Source organism: Neodiprion virginianus, chromosome 3 (assembly GCF_021901495.1).
Source record: "Neodiprion virginianus isolate iyNeoVirg1 chromosome 3, iyNeoVirg1.1, whole genome shotgun sequence".
Lineage (NCBI taxonomy): Eukaryota > Metazoa > Arthropoda > Insecta > Hymenoptera > Diprionidae > Neodiprion > Neodiprion virginianus.
The window spans coordinates 32,077,449-32,089,624 of NC_060879.1; the positions used below are offsets into that span (position 1 = coordinate 32,077,449).

A 12,176-nucleotide genomic window follows, 5' to 3' on the forward strand; every position below is an offset into this window, starting at 1 on the left:
GTTTAAATCATTCCACACGAATGATACACTTTGACTGATGTTAATCTTAAATCGGTATTTTGTTTGTCTCAAATGCATGTTTATTCTTATACGAAACATAACGCTGTGGACTACTTTCAAATATTAACAGCGCAGTGGAAAAACATATCTTTAAGTCATAGTATGTGTTCATAGAGTAGTGGAAATTTTACAAATATTAATATTTTCACTCCAACATAATATCTGTGTTATATACTACCAACAAGAAAAATGTATCGAATGCGACAAGTTGTGAAACTCCGTCAAGTTTGCTTGTGATACATAAAACGTTTGAAGTTATTTAAAAAATCTTTAGTATAATCGATCTCTGTCAATTGCTCGTATAGCATAGGTACAATGACCACAAGAAACGTAATAAATCATTTTACGAAAGCTTGACATTCAAATATTTTATTAGATTCAATTTTATTACGCCTCAGTGCAAGTGATAGATAAAATATATAGCTATGCAACACCCGGCTTTTCATGCAAAGTGATCTTGGTTCTGCTCTGTCCAGTAATGAGAAGACTAAACTCTGGGTTTGTTATTGATGTTTGCTTATCCATGTCAGCAAAATAATATGTATAAAGTGCAAGGTATGCAATTGTCTTTACTATTTATAAATAAAGAGAATTGGCGTTTGCGATGAAGAAAATGATACCATCAAGTTTGAATACAAAATTTGTATGAAAAGGTCAGAAACTGTATTATGTTCGTCTCTAAGGTACTGTTATATAAGAATGGTAACAGCTTCTCTTCGTGAAATCATGACGGTGCACACACGTATGCGAAATTGATTGAAATTTGATAATTATGGGTATGTTATGGCTATTAGTATTAAAACCATCTCAAAACAGCCAGGAGAAAAAGTTTTTACTTAAATGAGTCAACGTACATCAATTGCGATTGAAGAGAATTACCTATTATTATCATATATTTTCAATTTTACTTATTGTAATTTTGCGAGCTATCCGGATAAGAAGGAATATGCAATATTTGCAGTTGAAAATTTCTAGTAGCTACACAAATAGGGAGTTGCAATACTCTAGATTCGATTTTACATCTAAGTCTCCTATTTAAACCAAAATCAAGTTAAATTCTAAGATAATTACCAAAATGTGTTTTATAGAAAATACTAAAGTAGAAACAACCCTTGCTGCAAATAACATGCCTATGTTTCTCCGTTCTTAGAGTCACCAGAGATCTAATGTATATAAATACCGCATTCACTATGTAGTTTAGAAACATAACTAACTGATGTAACTTGATCACTTGTGTTCGCTATGGCTTATCAGCGTACATGCACCTTTAACGATCACCTGGCTCTTGATTACTACGTATTGTATGTAGGCAATGACGTTAATGTTTATCATGTATGTACGATTCTACAGAAATCAGTTCTACAGAGTAAATGTTGTACAGAATATGGTCTGCAGACGCATATCTACAGAAATATTTCTCTACAGAATATTTTTATACAGAAAAGAATTCAAGATTGACATCAGAAATCCTGCATTAGTTATTCTACACAAGAACTATTCTACAGAACCGTTTTCTAATTTCACACATCCAACACAATACCCGTTAGACACAACACGCACATAAATACAATACAAATAATTTAACTTAAATTAGTTTAAATTAAATTAAATTAAATCAAAGTGTACGAGATTGACGATTAAATGCATGACTTTGACGATTCGATGATTACTCTGAATGTGGGTTGTGTCAAACAAAATCTGCAGAAAAATAATGTGAAGAAAAATTTCTGTACATAAATATTCTGTGGAAAAGTATTCCGTAGAACAATTCTCTTGTAGAATAATTCATGAAGGATTATTCCTGATGTGAATCTCGAGGTTCCCTCTGTAAATAAATATTTCTGCAGAAACGAGTCTGTAGAACATGTTTTGTAGACGGTTTATTCCGTCGAACTGATTTCTGTAGAATCAAACGACATTTAAAACTGCATCTCTAAAAGTGGTAGCACTATTTGGATGAGATCTTTGAGTAAATAATGATAAGTACATGAGCTTAATCAAAATGAGATCTCTGGGCCTTTTGCCTGAACTGCTTGACATGTAGTCTTTAAGATGAAATATGTAAGCGTGCACTCGATATTTTAATCTCAAAACCTTAATCATGAGTTTAAATATCTTGTAAACTGATCTAAGATTTTTTTTTTTTTTGTACTTTTTGAGGAATTAAAAACAAGATTTCATCAATTTCATATTAAAGTGAAAAATATATTTTGAAAAATTTATTGACGTTTAAATTAAGGGAAAGTGTCAACTCATAACATCGCTCTACAAAATAAAAAATTTCTTGTATTCTGGTGTTTGAGAACGTAGAATTTACGAATATAATTATGATTGTATTAGATTGGCTCTAGTTTTTATGTTATTGTAGTATTGTATTCGAGATGACTCAATATCTATGAGCGAGTATCTCTTAATCGGTTAGTTAGGAAATTTCTATCTCAGTACTTTTTCGTAGAGCGTGGAATTTTGTATAAGAATCCATATTGAGATAGTTTATAAATTCAGCTGTTTACGAGACAAAAAATATTCAAACATATTTCAATTTTTTTTACATGTTATTTTGATGGAAAATGGAAACAATCGATATTAAGAGCTCATATCTGGCTGAGGTATTCTATTTGATATGTTCCACCGACATTTTGATGCGCATATGAAATAAATATTTTTTTTAAACATCCTAATACCCCCCCTTCTGACTAAACTCGTGGTGCCGCCGTCTTCATGGTCGGAATAACAAAGTATCATATTTTCTGTATTTTTCCCACTTTGGTCTGAATAAAGTAAGTATAACTAAAGCTATTGATAGTATTTGTTTGATAAAGTTTAGACATTTAGAAAAAAAGTCAAATTTTTCATCTATAAATTGCTTTTCTTAATCACATATGAAAATGTCAATAAAGTAAAAAGCTAGAGCCAATTTAGAAAAATAACGCATATTCCCAGAGTCAATGATATCAAATCTTTCAAAGACCACTCAAATATCAAGGACAAAAAAACCACTGTTGATCAGTCTTATTGATTCAGTACCAACATTGCCTAAAATAATATGGACTTCTGTTAGTATGGTCAGAATATTTCATAAAATGTATATTCGCTCCAGAAATCACACGAAAAGTACAGTAGAACCTTGATTACCCTGACCTCAATTTTCTGAATCATCTGTTATCCAAACAACTTGCTTCATCTGAATGTTTTATATCTATTACTTGAATAAATCACAGAAAGATAAAGTAAATAATTGAGGTTCTACCGTAATTCATTCATTTTCAACAATAAACTACACAACAATTTTTCGTATGAATTGTGGATAACCATTTCGACGGTTGAATGAGAGAACATGACATTAGTATATTAAACGTTAACAAAATCAAACTCCATTCCCAAAATGCACCATGCGTTTTCAAAATGCTGAAACAAGCAACAAAATAAAAATTAAAAAAAAAATATTTGTAGGGATGGGATTGAAGGAATAATTTATAGAACTAAATAAGTATGTTTCGTACTAACGAGGCTATTTATTTTCAACAAATAGTAATAAATAATATAAACAAAGGGAAACACAACTTTTGTCAGATAAAGTGGCTGTGTCCAATTGACAGAAAGGTAGTATATAAGACATCCCGTATGATTGCTAAATATAAAAGCAAGTTGATTTTTTTAATGATCAATATCTTATAATTAGATGAAATGCAAGAAAAAAAAGCCATCCGCCCTAATTTCCCGATTTCGTAAATATTCATAACTATTCAGCATTTTAAATAACTAAGCTACATATGTAATATCACTTTTTGCATATACTTATTGCTTAGTAAAAAGTACCTAAATTTTTGTTCGTTTTCGAAGAGAGAAATATACACATACTCTCCGAGTCGATTTCAGTGAATACCTGATACACAAATTTTATCCCACATAACATGAAATATGTAAGTATAAAAGTAAGAAAAATTAAAAAAAAAGTTATTTCTTTGGGATCCTCAAATGTGTGATATCCTCAGTAGTTCGGAAGTGTCAGCTCTAGAAAATCTCTGATTAAAAAAATTAGACAACTGACTTCCATACTTTTCAATTTTGTCTATTGGCATTTTAACGAAATCCCCTGCTTTTGCTACATCTGCAAACCACAAGGAATCGCTGGCACGTGAGACAGGATTTCGTTCTGGAATATAATTTGCTGTCTAAATCGATTGTTAGTTTTCGACTAAATTGTTTAATATATTGTGCAAGATTTTGAATCCACCACCTGTATTTCAGATTAGGAGATGGAAAGCTAATAGAATTCATTTGACATGCTTGATAATTTAGAGATCGAAGATTCCAAACTACACACCTGGTACTTAAATATCACACATGAATATATAAAAGACTATATTTAAATTATCACTATTTCTTATATAATTAATGGTCTTTGGGTATTTTACTGTGGACTAGGACATTGAATACCAGGACATCATACACAAGCAGTTAGCCCTAGGTCATGCATGCTTTACAATCTATTTACCTACTTACGAGACTAGCTTGGTCATTTATTATTGTGCCAATTATCAAGTACGTTTTTGAAATTCACCCGCTACAACGCATATTATTCCCAATGTGTACAATATTCTTTCATTTCCATTGCTCTACCGAAAAGCTTACAAGGTTCTTATTTTTCTCCACAAATGGTTTGATAATTTTAAATGCCAAAGTTTTTCTAATTAATATACAAAAAATTGTTTTAGGCTTGCATTGATGACAACAAGGGTAAAGTATTTTTGATCACTTTATAGCATTCAAAATCAACAGATACCAGTGGATAATCTAAAAGCCTGTAGCGGTAATTATGAGATTCTTGATTATTCTGAATACCATCTTCCACAATTTACATTATATTATTCATTACTATTCAGCTAAAGTAATCCTATAAAAGTTTTATAATGCAATAATCCTATAATTTTCAGTTTTGATTGCCAAATTCTCTTATTTCGACTTACATTGTTCTTTAAAGATTTATTTCGAAGGGAACTGCTTCTCGAAATGAATTGAAACAACTTTTACTATCGTACTTCTAAGCAATGATAAGGTTTAAAAGAATATGCGTGGAAAGTTACAAGTGATACAATAATAACAACAACAAAAAAAAAGGCTATGTGCTAATAACATATGTTTCGTGAAGTTCGGAGTTCAGAAAGTCACGTCTTTCCCTTGTAAATTAAGCTACATCTGATGTTCCTGTGCCAAGTAATGGTAACACTGGGCCGTAACAAAACACGGTAACGGGCAGAAAAGTCGAATATAGAGAGCACACAGACAATGTTAGCAATTTTGTAAAAAAAAATACCTTACTGATTCATCACGGTTGTAGTTTACAAGTGTGCAAATATAATAGCAGCTCATGTAACACCAATTTTGATATTAGAGAAGAATAAATAAAAACACCAAACTCCATAAAATCCTCCCATAATTAAGCGGGTATAAAACCTTAAGCATTTTGTGCATATAGAATCAAGGAATGATAGACAAAATAATTTTTTTAAACATTGAAGAAATCTGGGACTAAAAATCGATTGAATTGCGGCCGATCGGCGCAGTTTGGATAAATCTTACATAAGTAGGCAATAGGAATAACCAGTATCAAGTCAATATAGAATCTGAAAGTCATTGCCACTTGTGAGAAAAATAATCCGCAAGCATGTACCTTTGATAAAACTTCAGTCAACTGCAGTAGTAGTAAGAGATTGAACAAGACGGTTACATAGATGTTTTATATGTTGTAATCGATTAGAAACTTCATGTTTTTGCACTATTAATTTCACCTAAAGATGTCCAAATAATAAAATAACAATAAATAGATAATATTGTTATTTGTGAATTCGTCATAAACGAATGATTGAGTATCTTACACTACACGCACAACCAATTAGAATAAGCAATAGAAAGAAGAACAGCCTATCAAGAATAAACGAAATAGAAAGTTGCGCATGAGATACAGTGGAGACACACAGTTCAAACATAGAATATGAAATTACCTTTAAGTGTCATGAATTCAGCTTCGTACTTTTTCAGTTTCTTCAACGCAACTGAACACGCTAGTTTCATCACATAGCGTGAAACTTCTTCATTACGACAACGTTTTGGCAAGTGAACTCTGAAGTATTTCAATATACTTTCAAAGTCTAACTGAAGCAACTCTTTCTTACACAGCTGAAACGAGTAAAAACAATTATACCTTTTGATATTATTGCACTGAACATTAATACAGTATTTATAATTATTCTTTCTAACATTGTCTCATTCACTGTTACAAAGAAATTTTGTGAAAAGTCCATCAACAATTTCCAAATTGTTGAAATATTCTTCATTCTTCTAGTTCAACTTGTAATGTATAACTTAATTTGAAGGGATAAAAATTTATTGTCAAGGCAAAATAAGGGACAGAATTTCTTTCTTGATGTCATTATCTTACCGTTAGTAACGCTATGGCCACTTGGAATAATGTGTCCAGACCTTGGAGTAAAAATACATCCAAAATGTGAAAGACTAGATACAACGGAAATCTAGCTGTGAACAGTGTTAAAAACCACTGTGCAGCAAACATATGAGTTTCTACTCCACGATCATAGAAATGTTTGTACAATTCCGGTAGTTGGTCCTGCAATCAAAAGTATTATTGAAAAAAAAAAGTTTACCAAGTTTTATATTCACAATATTGTTTCACCATACAACGTCTTGACAATAATCATCAATTTTTAAGATTTCACAATGATTTTCCATCATGGAATTTCAATTAAAATTAAATCTGTTGTATCAACTAATCTAAATGATGCGATAAAAATGTTACCTCGATGAGACGATTCAACTGGTAAAACCGCATGTGAAGATTGTCGAATCTATCTTTGTACAAATTGCGAAGGCCATAATCGTACATTAGTTTAACTAACACACAGAAAGCCTGCTCCTCTGGCATCTACAAAAATTGAAAGAAAATATTTATGAGTCTTGGAAACTCTTATACCAAATTAAATATAATTGAATTGAGTAATTTGCCGAGCGTAACTCACATGTAACAGTAAACTAGCAACGAGAAAACTGAGTCCTTGGCAATAACCAACTTCTTCATCATAAACAGCATAAGCCTTACTTATTCTGTAAAGTGAGTCTTGGCCTAGACCACCTGTTTCTTTGAAGAAATCGTGGGCTGGGAAAGTCCTATTTATATCTCTCAAGATAACACTCTCGCAGCTGCTTTCCTATTTAGGAAAGTAAATATTAGAATATATTCTGCATTTCTCCTTGATCAAATAATTGAGCATATGGCAATTCATTTTACATACTTTAGTGATCAGCATTCGGTATTTGTCCATCATCTCCTGTGAGTTATCGCAATTGCTCAACCTTTGCCAAACTTGCGCTCTGAGTGCTTCAGGAATTCCTAACTTTGTTAGTTTTATAAGAAGCTTAGGCCGTTGTTCATTTACTTGCCACGTGTCTAAAACTTCTGCCCAATTTGCTAACTCATCGGCAGAACAGTCTTTCGAAACCTCACCCGTACCACTCAACATCGGTTCATCTCCATCTGTGAATGATAATAATATTGCACAGTGATATAAAAACATTAGAAGTCAAACTAGAATTAAAAATTAGGTGGGGATATACTGATCAAAAAGCACAGTTACACATTCTTACAAAAGGTTTCTTTATATAAACATATTGCAGGATTCATTTTTCTTAACCCTAAAGAGAAAATGATACCTGAATCAAATTCTTCCTTAGGTGTTAATGTATCTATGCTCGTAATAGAAGGTGATCTGATCAAGGACGCTAGGTTCAAAGCGAGGTTCAATCGATTTCGGTCCAACTCTCCAGACGTTTCTATACTTTGAACTTCGTAATGCACTTCTGATCCATCTCCAGGTATAATCTAGAGTAAGCATAATTAGATATTGATTCACATAAAACATAGTTTAAGCATAAATAAGTACAAGAGTACAAAAAGAAATGGTGCTTTTAGGTGCAGTGTATATTCATTTAATATCAGTTATAGTTCACCTCTTTTGAGTTAAGGTAAAACTGTTGAACCAAATGGCGTTTGTTAAAGTACCAAAATCTTTCATTCTGAGGAAAAATTTTTACGGGTGTTTCGATTAAGAACCGTACTGGTTCTCTTATCCCACGTATTACAAGATCTACCGCAACTGTCATGAAAATTTCACCCTCCTTAGGTATTTCAACATTCAAACTTTCTAAAGCCGGATCAGCCGGATCCCAAAGACCACAGATATTGTAGCATTGTTTATCCTGACCAATTGGACTTGGGTTGACCTGCTGTGATTGAATTTGAAAAACGTTAGACGATTACAAATACTGTTGGTCATTAACTGTGAAAATAATGCATGTACAGAAGCTTACAATTTGCACATTACGACACATAAATCCGTTCATAGTTCTATTTTATTTTACCATCTCCAGAAGACGCATGTCGCTGTGCTTTACATTTCGCCCAGGACTGACTAGTACTCCAAAACACCTTTCAATTTCCAGAGTTACACCTCCTTCTTTGCTCGATACTTGCTGAATGCTCAAAAAAACTTGCTTGGCAACATTGCATCTGAATTTGAAGCAATTCCTGTCCTTTGGAACTGTACTAAATCCGCCTTTTCCATCTTCTTCTTTTACCTCCATTGTAACTTCGAAGATAAAAACTCGGGAATTGCTTTTTTCATTGCCAGGATTAAATCCATTAAAATCACTGCTTGTCAACGAACTTGTCATAGAACGGGGAATTCTTTGAAAGGCTTTGGCAAAACACGCAGATACTTGACCTACCTGCACAATAAATTCATTCCAAGTGACTAAGTAATATAAATGCAGCAAATTATGAACAATAAATAAAAATTGACCATACACATTTGTAGATATCTGTTCACATCTTTGTTAGGACAATTATACCATTTACACAAAGTATCATAATAATCAAACCTACTGCTTCTGGTATGTCACAGCGAAATACATGGCACTGGAAAATAGCTGATTCTAAGGTATCCCCATGTGACCATGTAAAAGCAAAACATGCTGCGCATATTCCAGTAGCTTCGCCACGTGCATAAAATAGTATACGCTGGACTTCGTAGTGTGCCATCGCTTGCTGATTTGTAGCATCGTATAAGCTATTACAAAAAAATTTCCCATATTTAAACAAGCTATGGAGCCAGTTGCAAACTTCACAGTTGTTTTCGATTTAATGGAAAATGGGGAGTGTTAGTGTATCGAAATTTCTGCACCTTAAATAAAAGCATATGCTAATCACATTTATGTACCCACGAAACGTCACACGTAAGAGTACAAAAGTGAGAATGAGTTGAATGATTTAATGACATGTATCACTTTGCAATTATTATAATTGCTAATATAATTCCACTACAAACTTTGATTTGCAGAGTTTTAAGTGGTTCGAGAATCTTTCAGCAATATTATTGTAAAAATCAAATAAGTAAAATGAATTAGGAAAACCTTACGAACTGATTAAGATTAATGATTTTAATGGAAAACAGCATACTCTAAAATACATTTGGACAGAACTAACTTTCAACTATGAGTTCTTTACAGCAGAACAAAAAAAATAAAATAACAGAATAATTTAGGGGGACAAGGGTCGGACTGTGAAGCCTGAAGTTACCGCTCCAAGGTATTTAGATTGTTAACTTACACAACACTGCCTTGTGAGCAACTAGGTATAGATACAGATACTTTTATTCCCAAATTTGGTGCCTGTTCAGCGTACAATATTGCCATATTGCGCTGGATTTCAGCTTCAGATTTAGGTGCATTTATCGCGGCAGCACCCAGGTATGTAACGCCATTAAAAATAGTGCACTCCTGTTGGACGTGTGATGCTGAAAATATTTCTATAAGAGAATGATTATCACCACTTGCCGATCCACTAACATAAATCACTTTCTTGAATCCAACGACCAAAAAATACTAATAAAGTGACAAGGATAATTGATTTGAATTTACCTTCTTCTACATAATCATCGGGTTTCATTGGATCCTGTTTTTCTGAAGTTACCATATTTGGAGTTGCTTCGTAGAATTTACTGTGACCAACATATCGTATTTTATCATCATTCTGTTGTTCAGCTGTTATAGCCCTCACTTCAATTTCATTTTCCATTTTAGAGTCTTCGGTGAGCAGCTGTAATCACATTGAAAATACTTTTCTGAAAGAACTTAAATACCCCAGATTTGAATCTCAGTGTTAGAAAAATTTTCCACTTCACTTAAGTATTCTGATTGTAAGAACAGCAATTTACAGTATGAGTAGGTGTGGCCCGTCGATATGTCGATTTTACAAATTTCAAAAGGGCAACCATTTCGCAGTTGATGAAAAACGTACACTTTGCCTTTGTTAATGTCAGGCACTTAAGTCAGGTTAATTTTGAGACACATTTTGCAGAGATATATTACAATTCAGTGAATGATATTCAATACTTAGAAGTACATGGTATGCAATGAGAATGAAATACGTTATAAGTGTGGTTTTAAAATGAGAAAATAAACATGTCAATAAAAAGGTGTAATGTCAGACAGAAATACAGAATAACAATGAATGATGAAGTTTACGAAACTAACTACAGTCGCACATGTGGTTAAGCTAGAGAGACGGCTTGTTGTTTCCTTGAGTCATCTCTACGTGAAAAGACTGAGGGTATCTCACACAGATAATTTTCTTACTAATTACAATACTGACAACGATATAACGTATACCCATGAAACATTTGTTATCAATAATTCATAATATGCACATATCTTGCACAGTATCATTTCTCAGGTTTTTTCAGTGCTGCGTAATATTTGTAAAAAAAATTTCGCAATTTTATGATTGATATGACAAAATAAAGCAACTGCTCAATTATTATATGTCTCCATAGATTACCAGAATGGAAATGAAATTACAAATAATTTAAAATTCACTGCAAATTGCAGAACTATCAACTTTATTTCTTATTTATTTCGCAAGGTAACGTCACATACGATTTATCTTATTGCTTCTTTCGTGTTTTATAGCTGCTTTAAAAAAATAATTGTAATGTGATGTGGAATGGCCCATTTGATATGCTTAACCCAAATGGCTACATGCCAATGATCAATAATACAATTACAGCTTAAAAACAATATCTGTACTACAATATTTTAAGGAGAAAGTGGAAATGACGGTGTCAAATATTTTCCTCCTAGAACCGTTTAATCAAGTTTTTCTGCTGGCAAAAATTGATCGGCATCACGAATATAAAATGTCACAATTTCAGAAATTCATAAAAACATTTAAGTAAGGTTCAGTTTAGTCACTCCTACATATTAGGTTATTTTTCTACTGCAGGTATTTAGTCTTGGCCTTACGTCAAACTAACGGGTAATTCGGAGTTGTCGCACAGATCTAATTTTGGAATCGCTTATTAATTTCAGATTTTCCAAACCAAAATGTACTAAATCATGATTTGAAGATTGAATCAATTTTTAACGATTGGCGATAAAAATATTTTCAAAATACTTTTATATACTAAAACAATACAAAGAAATTCAAAAAGCTCGTAGGGGAAAATGAATGTAAGGATAATACAAGATCATTGCCAGTGGCTCACGGATCAACATATATAAAGCTGACACAACCACTTTGGCAGAACTAATCGAAATCTATACAGGTCTTCAGTGCTCTTTTGTTACTAATTATCTGCTGTAATCCCAATTTTGTTGCTCCACATCGTTACGTTACACATCACTCACGTGTCTAATGTCACGAATGTTATTTTTGCCATGTATAAATGTTAAATATTGCCAACTAGAAATTGACTCTGTGGTATGAGAAAGTAAAAATTTCCACAGAATCATATTAAGAATTATATTTGATTAAAACATCAAATTAAGCCCAATAGCATAACGATAAAATCTCTTATTTTGGAGTATAATAAATTATATTGAGTTTGAAGTTTTAATCGATCAAGGTTGATCGAAAGAAATTCCTACAGTGAAACAATTTATTAGTATTAGTAGCAAGTTGAATTTTAAATCAACGATGATCGATCGTAACTTTAGACAAATAAATAAGGAATCCTCAAAAACAAACGGCATCTCTTGGTAGT

At 32.4% G+C, this 12,176-nt stretch overlaps 1 protein-coding gene across 9 annotated transcripts in view; it reads right to left on the bottom strand.

Moving 5' to 3' along the window:
- Positions 1 to 12,176, bottom strand: part of LOC124301282 (rab GTPase-activating protein 1) — a 40,061-nt gene that overhangs the window by 1,979 nt on the left and 25,906 nt on the right. For 6 of the 9 annotated variants that reach the window (XM_046756145.1, XM_046756143.1, XM_046756146.1 and 3 more), the window contains 11 exons: positions 10,054 to 10,231; positions 9,743 to 9,941; positions 9,020 to 9,203; positions 8,497 to 8,862; positions 8,086 to 8,361; positions 7,789 to 7,957; positions 7,371 to 7,612; positions 7,098 to 7,286; positions 6,878 to 7,003; positions 6,503 to 6,688; positions 6,066 to 6,240 (listed from right to left, as the gene is read on the bottom strand). In XM_046756145.1, coding sequence (XP_046612101.1) covers positions 6,066 to 6,240; positions 6,503 to 6,688; positions 6,878 to 7,003; positions 7,098 to 7,286; positions 7,371 to 7,612; positions 7,789 to 7,957; positions 8,086 to 8,361; positions 8,497 to 8,862; positions 9,020 to 9,203; positions 9,743 to 9,941; positions 10,054 to 10,231 — 2,290 coding nt within the window. Of the gene's footprint in view, positions 1 to 1,505; positions 4,217 to 6,065; positions 6,241 to 6,502; positions 6,689 to 6,877; positions 7,004 to 7,097; positions 7,287 to 7,370; positions 7,613 to 7,788; positions 7,958 to 8,085; positions 8,362 to 8,496; positions 8,863 to 9,019; positions 9,204 to 9,742; positions 9,942 to 10,053; positions 10,232 to 12,176 lie in introns of those variants that run through there. The other 3 variants (XM_046756147.1, XM_046756144.1, XM_046756148.1) reach the window with 3 other exon arrangements.